This window comes from Peromyscus maniculatus, chromosome 10 (genome assembly GCF_049852395.1).
Source record: "Peromyscus maniculatus bairdii isolate BWxNUB_F1_BW_parent chromosome 10, HU_Pman_BW_mat_3.1, whole genome shotgun sequence".
NCBI lineage: Eukaryota > Metazoa > Chordata > Mammalia > Rodentia > Cricetidae > Peromyscus > Peromyscus maniculatus.
Window position 1 is genome coordinate 41397613 of NC_134861.1, and position 15686 is coordinate 41413298.

General features: G+C 43.6%; 1 protein-coding gene across 10 annotated transcripts in view; it reads right to left on the reverse strand.

Annotated features, from left to right (window-relative positions):
• Positions 1-15686, reverse strand: part of Ldb2 (LIM domain binding 2) — a 349265-nt gene that overhangs the window by 203841 nt on the left and 129738 nt on the right. For all 10 annotated transcript variants that reach the window (XM_006981648.4, XM_016000191.3, XM_006981647.4 and 7 more), the window contains exon 2: positions 2269-2371. In XM_006981648.4, the coding sequence (XP_006981710.1) occupies positions 2269-2371 (103 nt within the window). The remainder of the gene's footprint in view (positions 1-2268; positions 2372-15686) is intronic.

A 15686-nucleotide genomic window follows, 5' to 3' on the forward strand; every position in this document is an offset into this window, starting at 1 on the left:
ATGTAAGTAACCAAACACATAGTCCAGCATTGTGGTAGCTCACAGATAGGACATTTATAACTGCAAGGGCCCTCTAAGGACACAGATGAGGGTGAGAATAAGCTCTTCTAGGAAAGGCTGCAAAAAGGTGTAAAAAAAAAAAAAAAACACCAAGGGATATTTATTACTGTTTAGCATGGATAATTGGGGAAATTTTCCTACAAATAATAAAAAAAATCTATTAGGTAAGTCTTATTTTCCTATTAGAAATGCAAAGAAATCTGTTCCCTGGCAGTCACCAAGGAAAAAAACCTCAGCTTTGAGCCCAGGGACAGGCAGGCATCTTCCCAGCCTGGCACACTGCGCCTGCATCCCGAATGGGTTAAGGTGGCAGTGCTCGGGAGTACCATATAAACAGCGTGTCAGATGTTCTAGGCAAGTTTCATCTTCTCTGTATCCCAGTCCTGGGCTGTCAATCAGCTGTCACTGGTCCCCACATCAGCCGGGTGCGTACATCACCGGGCTGTCAGCGAGGCTGCTGATGAGACTCGGCTCCAGCCTGTCAATCATCTTTGTTTCTCTTCTCCACTCGGGAAATATTTTGGCTCAGAGAAACAAAGAGACCTGGGCCATGATGGTTCGCAGTCAAGCATTTCCTCCTGCGCATGGACATATGACTGCTCACTAGCACGGAGTCTGTCTCACCCGGGGGCGGGGAGTATCTGGGTACAGGGCAGACAGAGAGAAGAGCAAGCATCTGTTTTGTCCGTGCAGGCTTTAAAACTGTAATTCTAGTTAATTCTCTGAGCAGGCCCTTATGGGTCCTCCAACCGGCAAAGCCCAGGAACATAAAATCATGATAACTTGAAGTTATCTGAGCTCTGTCTCAGAAAATAAACAAATGACTGAATGCATAAACAAGTCAGCTCAGAGGGTGGTGGCTGCGGGGGCAGAAATCAGTCACCATTGACTAGGCAGCAGGGAAGGAAGAGTTGGTGCACTGCTGAGCTCATTCCATTCCCTACAATGCTGCTCTAGGGCCAGCAGTGCCTTGAGGAACTCACAAGGGAAAGGCAGAGCCGCCGTGAAGTGGGAATACCAGTACTGGCACCAGATCCTTCAGACCATTGGCTGGCATACCAACCCTCTCGTTCAAAATAGCCCATAACACCCAAATCCTAAATAGATGCCCCTAAAACAAGTTGCCACAGGAGAACAAGTCCTTGATGGTAGACTCTTTCCTTTGCTAACCCACAAAGTCACTACATGCCTATGTTAACATGATACATTAATATACCATGCAATAGATCCAGATAGTCCTAGATTATCTAAAAATATCCTTATATTAAAAACAAAGACACATTAGTCCCTAGTGACTTTTGAACATAATCAGCCGATATCAGTGTTTTGAACCATGGTTATCAGGAGCCTATTGCCTATCAGTTGTCAAGTGCTCTGAACAGACTGCTTCATGATGTGTACGTCCCATCATCACCTCTGGGTTTGTGACATGGGGCTGTTTTCCCCTCTGACAGGTGCTTCCATATGAGTGCTGCTGCCTCTGAAAGCACGTCTCTCTCTGATCTAAGTGGACATTAATTGCTTTTGTGTTGATGTATCTACGGCTCTTGGTCTGATAGTACAACCAGCAAATCTGATGCCTGACAAGTTGGCTGAACCTAATCAGGACAGATCAGCTGTTACCCAAGGTGCCACCGGCTGTAATTTTGGGATCTTTACAGAGTTATCACTCGCCAGAAAGACAAGGAACTATAATTCTGTCAACACTAATCCCAAACTGTATGTTCAAAGCAGCTGTGGCTTCCCCTGTGCGCAAGAAAAGATAGCACTTGTCAAATAAATACCTGAGATCACAGATAAGCGTGAATTTGAGGATGGGGCTGATCCTCTGATGGTGAGGGACTTTTTTTTTTTTAAGCAAACTTTCACAAGCAGAAGCATGAACCCTCAGGGATGAAAAGGGGTCGCAGACAAGACACATACCAAACCCTCATCCTTCTGCTGCCCACTTACTGGGCAATTTGGTGCGTATGTGTTCCACCCTCAAAATCATCAGATGTCCAAACAGTCTAAGCCTCAAAAGAAAATCTCACAGTGGTGACTTGGGCTCCCACTTAGCGACAGTGCCTTGGTGGGAAGCAAGCACATTGTCAGGGGCAGAGAGGCATTATCATCAAGCTGTCAGTTCAGGGTATTATGCTCAAACCCCTGTGGGGTCTTACAGTCACAAAAATAAGGGAGTATTAGGAAAATAAACTTCTTCCTTACTGTATCGCTTTGGTCCATCTTCCAAACAAAATGAAAGAGTTAATGTGGCATCATCTTCGAAAAATTCAGTGGCAAACGCATCCCACCAGAGGTTGTCACTGTCCTGCAAAGAGACAGGTAGGTCATTTATTTAACAAGCAAAGGCAAAAGCAGCAAATATGTCAAAGAGGGTGAGAAAAAGGGGGTTGGGATAACCACTAAGACAAACCAACAACAACGGTACAAAAAAAACCACCGGGGCTCCCTCCTTAGCATATGTGTGTGTGTGTGGGGGGGGGGGGGGGTTCTGAGAGGGGATGGGCAGTGTGTGGTCACTTTTCAAATTAATTGCTTCAAATGTGGATCAAAGGATCAAATTATAGTTCACTAGGCAAGCTAAAACCAACTCAACCAACTAAAAACTATTTCTGGAGGACACATTTGGAGAGATTTCTAAAATGTACTTTGAAATGCAATGTCTGTATCTTCATAAAAGGGTGGTTATTTGATATGAATACATTCAAGATTGTGGCTTTAGTTTTTGTAGGTTTGTTTGTTTGTTTTTCTGTCAGCTGTCTTGAGTCCATTTTTATTGATGGAAAACACACTATTACAACCAGATCAACAACTGTCATTTTTTAATGATTTGATCAAATAGGGACATTCATAGTTTCACTTTTTATACAATGATATCATTGTAACTAGACAGCCATTGCATCATTCACACACACACACACACACACACACACACACACACACACACACACACACACACACACCTATGCAGAGCAACAGTCTGCCTATGGATTTTCTTGAAGATTTTTTTTAAGGCAGCAACAGCTCACTTGTTTTTAAAACAATTATGAAAAAACAGAAAAGTTCAGGAGAATGCAGGCCTCCACGTCAGTCTGTTTGACTTTCCTTGAGTGTTCCCCTTGTTTATCTAGAAAACACTTTAGGAAGGATGTAGCTGAAGGACTTTGAATTTGTTGATCCCCAAGAGATGAAGGGGCCCATAGCAGAGGCTGAGGCAATATCCAGTTTAGTGTTATTTACCCTTCAAATTCTTAAGCAAAATCTTTCTCCAGAGATTGCCTGTCTACTCTGGTGCCAGACTGGAGAGAAGATGGCTCCCAGCTGCCTGTCAGATGAGTAGGGTGCAGAGGGGAATCACTGTTCACTATGTCCCCCAAGGCTGGGGCCCTGGTGGAGGGAGACACTACAGCCTCCCTGCTGACCAGTAAGCTGTTCTGCTTATGACAACCTTAAGTTGTCATCACTGGAAGACCTCAGGAAGGAGCCTTCATTCCTTACAAGAACAATTAAGAAGCCTGGGGAGATTGATGTCGCCCTCTCCCGCAGAACGGAAGAAGCTCAGACAAATGAACTTTTCCGTCTTCTTCCTCTGGATTCCACCCAATAGTCACATCAAGGCCAGTACTTTTCTTAAGAAAACACAACAGTAAACACAAAATCACCCCCAAAACAGTGCTCAGACTCTCATTCAAACTCCCACCCTGGTCTCCCTTGTAAAATATTTTATTGATCGTTTACTATGTTCGGTACCACAGAATATACATCTGAGTAAGAAATGGGTTCCATCCTACAAGCCCACTAGGGGAAATCAGATGAGCAATGTAAAGACAGCCTTGACCATTTCTGAGACCCCCATCATTCAAGATAAATACTGTGGAAGTTTCTGGAGCATTTAGAAAAGCCTATGAGTTTGGAAGTAGAAAACCAGTTTGGGAAATAAATCCCATTTTGGAATGCTGAACTCACTAGTTTATCTGAATTTAAGTTGCTATGGATAGATAGATAGATAGTTGATAGATAGATAGATAGATAGATAGATAGATAGATAGATAGATAGATAATAGATAGATAGATAGATAGATAGATAGATAGATAGATAGAAAAATAAATAAATAAATGATAACTATCAGCCCTTAATGGTATTCAGTGCCTGCCAAATGCTATACTAACTGATTTTTCTGTGTTTTCCAATGTAATCCACAAATCTCTTATTTTTATTTTCATTTTATTCTTTCTTCTTTAGCACAAGGATTAGCTTCTTAACATCAGGAGCTTCGTTTCTGTCCCGCCTTCTCCAGCCCATAGAACGGCATCAGGCCCGTGGTATTCTCAATAGAAGTGATCCCATGAATGAATGCAGCTGCTTGTACTGCTTTCTGAGCTTGGCAACTGCAGAAACTAAACCTTCAGGGGGAACTGGGACTTCCTGGGTATGCTCAGCCATCGAAAGGTGGAAATGGAACTTAGAATCAGAGCCCAGGATGTCTGCCTTTTCTGTACCTCTGCTCTGCTGCAGCCATCAGCCACAGCTCCTGAGCTGTATTAGTTAGGGATGGGGGGGGGGGAGATGAGGTTTTAGAAAGAGGGAGGGAGAAACAGCAAGAACATTCCACCCCAGGCCCCCTGCTGTTGTAGTACAGATTTACTGCCAGAACTCATGGCCAGGTTTGCTAGGTACTCTGTCACTGGTGGAATTTGCTCCTGTGGACAAGGCTCTCCTAGGACAAGCCTATGTCCTAGGCTTCCTATCTATTAAAACCCAGGTAGTTTAACTGACCGACTTCTTTGAAACTTGCAAATAACCACAACCACAAAAGAAGTCAAAATAACATCCACCTGGCAGGGTAGATGTGCGAGTGAACTAGGTTAGAGGCTGTGAAGCACCCACAGATGTGGAGTTTGGTGAGATCAAGAAAAAGCCTTCTCCCTGCTGCTGTCCATCACCACCTCTGCATCATTTCTGGAGCAGGAGATGGTCCATGCCCAAAAGAACTGCATCAAAATATAAATTCTACAAACCAATCTGCAAATGAATCGAGCTGCTTTTTCAGGTTTTGCCAGATTGTAACCCACACAAAACTTACCCCAGCATCTAGTTAAAGACCTGAGTGGAATCTAGAAAACCACCTTTCTGCCTTGCCCATTAGTTGGATGTCCATAGACTGGATTGGGTCACCACATCCATTTTCCTACAATGTGACTCTTGGTCTCTTGAGATGTCAGCTGCAGAACGACCAAGTACAAGACAAAAACTAAGAAACAGCCCAGGCTGACATGAGATAGTTGGGAGAAAAAGAAGAGGCCCGAGCTAAAACTAGTTTGTGAACTATCTGTGGATAGCCTTGTGTTTTCTCAGAAAAGATTCCACGGGAGTGAGCACAAGTTGTAACAGGCATATGACCCAAGGAGAGATGTCACTTGATCCAAACGAACCACAGAAGAACAGGTTTGCAAGGAGTAAGGCACATCAGTGGCAGCACCCTGGAACAATTGGTGTTATCACACAGCCTCAAAGAACACCCCACAAATAAAGATGGAATGTTTGAGTTCAGATTGCCAAGCACATGCAGTGCTGGCGTTTTTAGCTGACTGAGTTAATAAAACTTCTTATTGAACCCATATTTTATCTTAACCCAACTTGGGAAAACCCCTGGACAAAGCTGTCCAGAGAGCTTCACTGTTTGTTGATTCTTTGTTTCTTGGCTGATTTTCAACAATCATAGCTGTTTGCTATGTTTACAGCCAGCAAGACGGCCTAGTGAGTAAAGGTGCTTGCCATGCAAATCTGACAACCTACATTCAATCCTGGAACCCACAGTGGAAGGAGGGGACTGGCTCCTGACCCCTGAGAGTAGTTCTTTGGCTTCTGCATGCATGCCAGCTTATGACCAATCCTGTTTTCACATAGGCACATCTCTCTCTCTCTCTCTCTCTCTCTCTCTCTCTCTCTCACACACACACACACACACACACACACACAGTACTCGCTCACTCACCCACTCACTCATGCACTAATAATAACAACAATAATTTTTAAATCAAAAATTTCTGAGCTCTATTTTAAGTTAGAAAAGCATACACACACACACACACACACACACACACACACACATATATATATATATATATATACAAAGATTTGTACTTTTTTTTTCTTCGAGACAGGGTTTCTCTGTGTAGCTTTGCGCCTTTCCTGGAATTCGCTTTGGAGACCAGGCTGGCCTCGAACTCACAGAGATCCGCCTGGCTCTGCCTCCGCCTCCTGAGTGCTGGGATTAAAGGCGTGCTCCACCACCGCCTGGCTTGTACTTTTATATTAATCTTTAGTTATAAGGGTATAAATATTAATGTAGGGAAAGAAAGGATCTTGAAGAAAAAGCAAAAAAAAATTACTAACTATGAGCGTTGGACGGTCCTGTCTCAGCTGTGCATAAAGGAAGCTGTCTGTGGAAAGCCCACACACTGAGACCCCTAGGTTCAGATCGGGACCCATAACCCAGTATTTCCAAGTGTTTTACATGCAATAAACCACCTTGTATTCATAACTTCTCTAATTGTCTCCAACAAGTGGAGCTGGCAACCTTTTGGGAATTTATGTCCTTAACCTCTGTGTTACCCTAACTTGAATATATAAATCCTGTCTCTTAATGGCTTAATGACCTTCGCCAATCCACCTAACGCCTTTACATGTTTGTTGCTTTGGTAAGGGACTAATAACCCTGGTAGTCTGTGAGGACTGAGAAGAAAGCTACATGTCATGACTCTTTGATAAATTCTGTTCTGAATATTCATTATGATCTCATTTGACACTTACATCACTTGTAGAAAAGGAATCTGAATCCAAAAACATTAGGCTACTCAATAAAACTAAACGACAAAACAATGGTGCAAAAGTTTATATACGGTCTATCTAATTCCAATCCACATGCTCCCTTCCCTCCAGTTTCTGCTGAAATGGTGATTTTTTTTTTCCACCTTGCAACAGATCACAGGAGTTGGAACTAGCAGTCAGCTGGCATGCATTCAAGGATGCTTCTCAAGAAGTTTCTTCCTCCAGCCGTTTACAGATTAGGGTCTCCCCTGACTCGGCCACACACACGTTTTTCTGTTGCCAACATCTTCTCTTGCTGCCTGCTATGGCTCCTAGGATGGGGTAGCAATCTTGTAGAATAAATCTATGTAAGGAAAAAGCTAGGCCTTTCTCAAAATGACCAATTACAGCGAGAGTGACCCCTGCTGAACCACATTAGAACCTTCTGCAGAATGTCTAAGAATCCAACCTGGTAGGAACTTGGCTCTTAGCCATCTGGTTGCATCAGCAGCCATGTGTTACAGTGTCATTCTTGTAGCCTGGGAAATCTGGCAAGCACCAAATCTTGTTCTCCTCTTCTGCTGCCCCCTGGGCTAGGGAAGCTTGCCAATTTAGCCCCCATTGAAGTGCGCAGGAAACTACTGTTGACTCAGGGCCTTGCAGCATGCTTATGCACATGCCTGACTGTTGCAGTGTGCCGCCTTAAGGAAGGGCACTGGCCGTTGTTATCTTTTCCATCGCTGGCCAGATTTCTTCCTAGAAATGAGCCACCAAGAGGGGATCAAGAAACAGGAATGGACAGGAGAAGTCCTGACCCCAGCTAATGAGCTTCTTCCTGGAGTGCTGGAGGACTCTGAGGAGTCTGAGTGCAGAAGCACAGGGATGGAGGCAGCGTTTGTGTCAGGGCTTTGTACCACATTGCAACCTCCCTCTCTTCTACCAGCCAGGGCCACAGACATGCAGCTTAGAAGTTTGCAAAACCTGCCTCTCACCAACACTGCCATTCTGGAGTCACCTTTCAGGTATGGTTTCTCATAGTACAAGAACACATTGCTGACCATATTGAAATGAGGCAGGCTTTATTTACTTTAAAGACTAGAGAGCAGAGAACAGGATGATGAAGATCTGAGGCTCATTATACAGCACTGACAACTATTCAAATGATAAGCTGGATTCCTTTCTAATGAATTTAAATGATAAATAAAAATAAGTGCCCAGGGTCTCCATATCATACCGTATATTTCTCTCCTTTTCCCTGGAAGCAATTGTTTCTTAAAAATCATATGAATCTTGCAAGCCCAACTCTAATTTAAATGCATATTTGACCATAGCTATATGCAACCCTAGTGTTTCTAATGTTTTATTTAAATGCTAAAGTACATTATTCTTCTTTAAACATGAATTTTTGCTTTCTTTTTTTATTACATTAATTAATTTATTTATTGTGTGCATTGGGCGAGAGAAAGGGCTCACACCTGCCATACCACATGTGTGGAGGTCAGAGTACAACCTGTGGGAGTCAGTTCTCTCCTTCCACTCCGTGGATATCGGGGCTTGAACTCCCGTGGGTATCAGGGATTGAACTCGGGTCATCAGGCTTGGCAGCGGGACCTTTATCTGCTGAGCCATCAGGCTGGCCTCATAACCTTAATTGTTTTATTTGTTTGTTTAGTTTGTTCTGCTCTGCTAGGGATCATGCCTGGGATTTTGTGCGTGCTGGGTCAAGTGTTCTCTCACTGAGCGACATGCCCAGTCGTCAACCATCTATTTAGAGACCCATCCACTTTATAGCCTGGGGGCTCTTCTTGTCTTGTATAAGCCACGCACTAACACATGAAATGAATGTATTAAACTTTATTAAAACATTTTCCCACTAATGCCTTGCCATCACGACTGGCAGTGCTGTAGTGAGAACCTTTGCCACATCCCTTTCTGTGAGTGTGTAGGAATTTCTCAGGGACAGATACCTGAAGTGCCCTGAACTTAGGGAACATGCTGGGCTATTCTTCGGGTCTTTGATTAGGAAGACCTTGGACTTCTTTATTAAGGATTTCTCGTTTGATGGATGGATGCACAGGTAGAGACGAAACAAAGAGAACCTCTGAGTGATGTGTTTCCAAGTGGGATCAATAGTGAGAGCAACATAATTACAAAGCCAAGACCAGCTCTGCCAGGAGGAGGAGCAGTTACTTCGAAGCATCCAAGAAGTAACAATGGAACAGAACAATGAGTGGTAACATAAGTAAAGTTTGTCCATTCTTGTCTCAAAGGAGAAGGGTGTGTCAGGAGCTCTGTTACCCAAAGGGGGGGGGCACTCTTTGACACTGTAGTAAGAAAGAAGGCACAGGTTCTTTGTGGTCCTTTGCAGTGACCCAGAGAAAAGGAGCCCCGATGTTCCAGCACCCCCAACTCACATGCATTTCCTGTCCATGAACCTGTCACATGGCTTCCATTTGGGGGACCTGCCCTTTCCCAGCAAACATGCATTTCCTGTCCATGCTATTGTTTTGTATCTGAACTCCCTGCTTAGCGTTCAGTGGATATTAACAGGAAAACAAACTGGATCCCTTTCCCAACTCTAAAAACTACAACAGCATACAGTAACTTCCAGGTAAATAAACACAAAATTAACTAGGCCTGAACACTGGCAAGGGCTCTATTGTTGACAATTCTCATATATTTTAATTAGGTAAAAATATCATCGAAGTGCCTCTATCCTATATAATCCCCCATATGCATTTCAGCGATTAAAATTCTTATTCCTTTTGTCTCACTCACAGGTGAGCCCAAGTCCCACTGACAGCCAAGTCATACATCGGGATGGGAGACACACTCATGCCAAACAGCAGAAAAGATCCTTAATTATATTAAAAAATCCACAGAGGCATTTCCTCCCATCCGGATTCTCTCCCATCCCTGCTCTGTCCCTCTCCACCAAAAAAACATGATCCTGGTACTGGGGATGCCCCCCGGCATCTTTAACTTAAGCACTGACAGGTTACGGGGGATTTTTGCCAGAGTAATTATTTTTCAATTCAACAATAATGAGAAATTACCATGGCAACCACTCGTCACGTGGTGCACATATACCCCCTCCAAAGAATGAGCCACACTTAAAGCGTCTACTCCTTAAAAATGTGTGCGTGGTTTAATTAAACTAAAACAGGTCAAAGCAGGGAGTGTTGCGGAGGGGTCTGAAAGCAGGGAGGTGGTGGGCAGGGTGTTGACTGGCTTCAGTATCTCGTGGTCTAGACTGTAAGAAGAGCTCATGACACCCTGTCCTGTGCATCTACACTGGCAGCTCTATGCTAATTTGTATCTTACCTTCATTTCAGTCACTCCCATTTACACAAGTCAGCTAAACTCTTAGAATAAACTGAAGACAGAGCGAACGGGGTCACGCTTGCATTTCTAAATGTCCTTGTTGGTCTTCGCCTTATACTGAGATAGGAGACAGAAAAGTCCCCCGATACTGCCTCTTGTCTTTCCATGACCTTCAGGAGGTACTTGCAATCTGTTTTTCTGGACTGGAAGTCTTTATATTCTCCATTTGGTTTGGGGTTTATTTTTTTAGGACAGTGTCTCACTATGTGTCTGAGGCTTCTATGTAGCCCAAGCTAGCTTCAAGCTCATAGCAATCCTCTTGCCTCAGCATCCCAAACTATTGGGATTATAGGTTAGGAGCCACCATACTGGCTAAACTGCTCTACTATTGTAACCTCTATCCCGCTTTTCTCCCAGTTTGGGAATTTTAAAATAAGCCATGTTTATTCAGAACAGGGTCATCACTTAACACCGTGTTGGCCGCTGTTCTGAACTCTGCCCTTAGCACGGCTTCTTAAAACCTCAGAGCAGACCTTTTACACTAAGTCTCCTTACTGAGCCCATTTCACAGATGTTAGGAAACCAAGACTCGGAAGCTCAACACTGGTGCGGGAAGTTACACAGCAAAGGTGGGGGGAGTCCTTGCCTACATTTGAACTCATAACCACTACATCGCTACATACTTGTATCTAAATATCCCCCCGCCCCGCCAAATAACCTCATTTGCTTAAACATGCAGTTAATATTAATGTGCTGAATGTGGGTAACTTCCCCATCTGGAACACACAACCCAGAGCACGGCTCTTCATTGCTCCCACAGTTTGTGGGGGCACAGAAAGAAAAGTAAAGAGGTTGCGCCAATTTCCTTTGCTACCTCCTAACTGCGGAAGCATGTAATAGATACAGGCAGGAATTTTTAAACCTTTTTCCTCTTCCCCCTCCTCTTCCTTCCTTCTTTTCTTTCTTTGTTTTGTATTTATCTCTGCAATGTTTTAAGGGAAACAAAATCTTCCATGTTTTTTTTTTCTTCTCAAATTATCAACTCTGATTTCATTTATTCTCAGCTAAACTGTATTTTATTTGCTGGTAAAGGTTTGCTATCAGCCTAATAGACATCTTAAAACTGCATGTTGCCATGACAGTGAACTGTCCCTGTCACTAGAGACTCTTGGAAATTCGCTCACAATTCAAGGCTTTGCTTGGAGAAAGGGGTTGCTGTATTCTATTCAGTGCAAGGAGATGCTGCTGTGGGAAAGAGGCGGGTAAAACCACAGAGAGCCCTGGCTCTAAATCATACACTTCTGCAACGAAACACAGATCTGTGTCTTTTTCCCTGAAAATACCCGAGGAATTCATGTATTTCCTTCTCCGACACTAAATCACAATTAATTATGAATATTCCAAAAACAAATACTGCATTGGATCATCAAAAACAGTGGTGTGTGTGTGTGTGTGTGTGTGTGTGTGTTTACTCTCCCAAAATGAGCCCTTTGCCATCATACTTATCACAGTTGGAAGCAAATAATAATTTTTCCTTTCTACATTTAGATTCCTGTCAATTTCTTATCATCTTTACTTGAGTCTTATGTGTTTTACAGACAGACAAGACACAGGGCAGGTCTGTAACCCACAATAACATAATTACTTCTTGGCATTCTAGTCCACACAGTGTCCCTCTTGGGTTAGTATCTTTATTATCACAATTTCATGGAGAAATTTTAATCTCCAGGATATTTAGAAATGGACCCAAACCCGAAGAAGCTTATAGACTAACAAACACCCCAATACCAGGCATGAGAAACCCCTCTGTAGCTAAAAGTTTTCCTGTGCCTCACCTGGCCAGCAGTCAGGACAATCTCTCTCACCCACCAGTCCCGCAGCTGCTTAGACCCAAATAAACACAGACGGGCATTTGGAAGCTACAGAGTTGGTGAGATAAGGTTGGCTGGAGGCTTTTCCTATTTCCCTGATCTCTTTCACCCCTATATTTGGCTCCGTGTTTTTTATTTAATAAGACCATTTAGAAATTCGTCTACACCCCTTTTGAGTGGTTAGTAAGGGGAGTCCCAGAGATTCCCAAAGCAGTAGAGGCTATTGCTGGTGCTCTTGGCGGCTTCTCAGAGGCTCAAGGTAAGTCCCCATTGCTGAAGACACTATGCGTGTTATACACAAGCTCCAGAGGAACCAAGCTGAATCTGACCTGAAAGCCTCCTCATAGTACTGAAAGATGCCATGCAAGCTTCCAAAGGAGGGCAGCAACCAATAGTCCTACCCAGATGTGATGCCTATGAACCATAAGGACACTCAGCATGGAAGGGCACAATAACCTAAGGAGCAATAGTGGGACTCATATCTTGTCAATCTCCAACAAGTCTCTAATTGGACCTAGGCACATGCAAAAGGAAGGACATCACACCTTGTGCTGGAAACTTGGCCAGTTACTGGAGGCCAGGGAGGGCAGAGACCTGAGAGGAGAACCTATTACTGTCAATCTACTAAACCAGCACAATAGCTAACTGCATCTAAAATATTTATCACTCCACCCACAGGTAAGCATGGCTCTCACTCCTCAAAGAATCTTCTGGTTGCAACAGGTAGAAACCATTACAAGAAACCACAACTGGTCAAGTGCAGAGAACAAGTGAGTATGGAGTGCCCAGCCCCAGTGGCTATGTCTACAACACAACTCCAGCACCTAAGACTCAGAGAACATCAAGGAAGATGAGCCAAAACAACAACAACAACAAAAAAAAAAAAAAAAAAAAAAAACTACAAGAGCCAGAGGACCAGGAAATATGCTGTGGGATTGTGTCTCCTAGAAAGGACCAGAAGCTTCTCCCGGAGATACCTCAACAATAGGGCTGCCTACACAACACCAGCACTAGGACAATGCCAATAGACATGCTAACACGGGAGAGGGAAATCATATGGGGCCTCATCAATAGACAAAGCAATGCTGCCAACTGAGAAATGCTAAGAGCTAGGGAAATAGACTTCCCCAAGACTAAGCCTCCCAATTGGTTATTTAATACCAACAGGTCAGTCCTAAAATATGAATGCAAGTAACACTAAATGGACTGGGCGTGCAAACTGTGTGTGTCTGTCTGTCTGTCTTTGTCTGTGTCTATATTTGTGTCTGTGTGTCTCTGCATGGCACAATAACAGAAAAATAAATGAGGATTTTGAGAGGGAACAAAGGGGTAATAAATGGGAGGGGTTGGAAAGAGAAAGGGAGAGAGAAGAAAGTATGAAATTATATTATAATCAGGAAAAAAATAAGAAAAGAAAAAGACTCAAGGTCTCTGGCCAAGTAAGTGGCAACATGGGGGACTGTCTTAGGGTTTCTGTTGCTGCCACAAAACATCCTGAACATCAATCAAGTCAGGGAGGAAAGGGTTTACTTGGCTTACACTTCCACTTTGTTCATCACTGAATGAAATCAGGACAGGAACTCAAACAGGGCAAGGCCCTGGAGGCAGGAACTGATACAGAGCTATGGAGGGGTGCTGCTTACTGGCTTGCTTCCCATGCCTTGCTTAACCCACCTTCTTATAGAACCCAGGCCACCAGCCCAGGGATGGTACCACCCACCATGGGCTGGGCCCACCACCATTGATCACTAATTGTGAAAATGCCTTACAACTGGATCTCATGGAGGCATTTCCTCAACTGAGGCTTCTTCCTCTCTGATGACTCCAGCTTGTGTCAAGTTGTCACATAAAACTAGCCAGTTCAAGGACTTTCTGTGTAAATTCATTTTCTTATTTTATACTCAAGCATGGAGAAATGCAATCTAACATATCAAAAAATAATATACAGGAGACCCTATGTGAAGCTCTCTTGCAAATGATCCAGTGAGGTGTGATATCAGGTGCATAGGTCTCCTGGGTGACAATTCTAGAGTGTGGAGCACCACAGCTCAGATGGAATCACACCCTGATGTATAAGAGGTTCTAAACGGCAGAATCCTATGGTGAGGTAGTCACTTGTGTATCTGGAGAAAAACTCGCCACAGAATCACATGCAGCATTTTCTTCTCCAACATAAATACAAAGAACATGAGAACATTTTGGGGAAAACTTGCAAGATGCAACAGCTTTTTTATCTAGCCCACCCAAATGCATCAGCATAGTTGACCAAATGACAGAAAATCATGTCTTGGATCTGCACTAAATGTTAGAGAACTATGCCAGGACTGAGGCCTTAGAATGTCATTACAAAGCCCAGATATTTTTCTTTGGGGTTGGGGGAAAAAATGAGACATTCTTATGCACAAGTAAACTAAAATAGAGGAGACTCAGCACATCTTGGCGACATTCCAATGTCTCCTTTCCGTCCTCTTTGCAAGCCCTACCACTGGGCGGCCTGAATGACCTTCCTTACACACTTGACACCAAGTATTTCACAGTCCCCAGCTCTTCTCCAGGACTAGAGGACTGCAGTTTCAGCTGCCTGCTAACCTTCATCTTAACTACATGTGGACCCTGACTAGCCAAGACCACAGCCAGACCCTCCCAACTACAACTCCACTCTAATCTTGCCCTCTCTTCTCCCACTTGTGATGCACTCCCAACCCTGGAGATGCTTGAGTGGGCATTTTGAGATTTGTTGATTCCTTTCTTTTTCTGAGCCTAATGCCTCCAATTCATCTTCCAATCCCATGGATCTCTTTCCAATGGAACCCTGGAAATCCCACTCTATTTATTTCAACTCTTTACCACTCTTCCTCTCGACCTCAATATCTCCAGCCTGGACAGTGTGGTAGTTTTCTATTTCATATCTTCACTTGCACCCCTGAGCACTCTTGTAACCTCTTTAGAGAAGCCTGAAAGATCTGACAGTCACTGACCTGGATCCCTCCCTCATTTCTTAGCCTCCCCGTGGTCCCTTCACAGCTGAGAGAGTTCGATTTTTGCCACAGGCTCCTTCCTCCTGTCCTAGGCCACGCTCTACCTTCTACCAGGTGCTTTGGACCTGTTTCCACTCAGCCATGCAGTGTATGCTTTCCTGAGCTTGGTGTAGCTCTCGGCTCCTTGTCAATCTAATCCTAGGTTCCTTGTCTCTTCAGATCATGCAAAGTGTAGAAACCAGCTCCCTACAGTACCAGTCTGTTTTCCTCCAGGGAAGCACTTCACTGATAAGTTCGTTGTTTACTGTCTTGTCTATGAGGAAACGGTTCATAAGACCCTGTTTATATTTTGCTATGAAGCATAAGATGGGTGCCTACTAAATGACTGCCTGAATAAGTGAATATACAAGAAATGTAATAAACAATGAACAATAAAAAAGGATAAATTCACTGAAGAGAACGCTCTAATCTTTCTTTAAACTTCCACAGGGCGTTATTTAAAGTACTGTTTACATATGGCTTATAACATTGCAAACTCATTTGTACATTGTAATGTAAGGTGAAGACTGGCTGAAGAGGCAGAAAGGTAGGATTGAATGGGAATGGGGAACAAAACAGCAGGAGTGAACATGGGAAGGG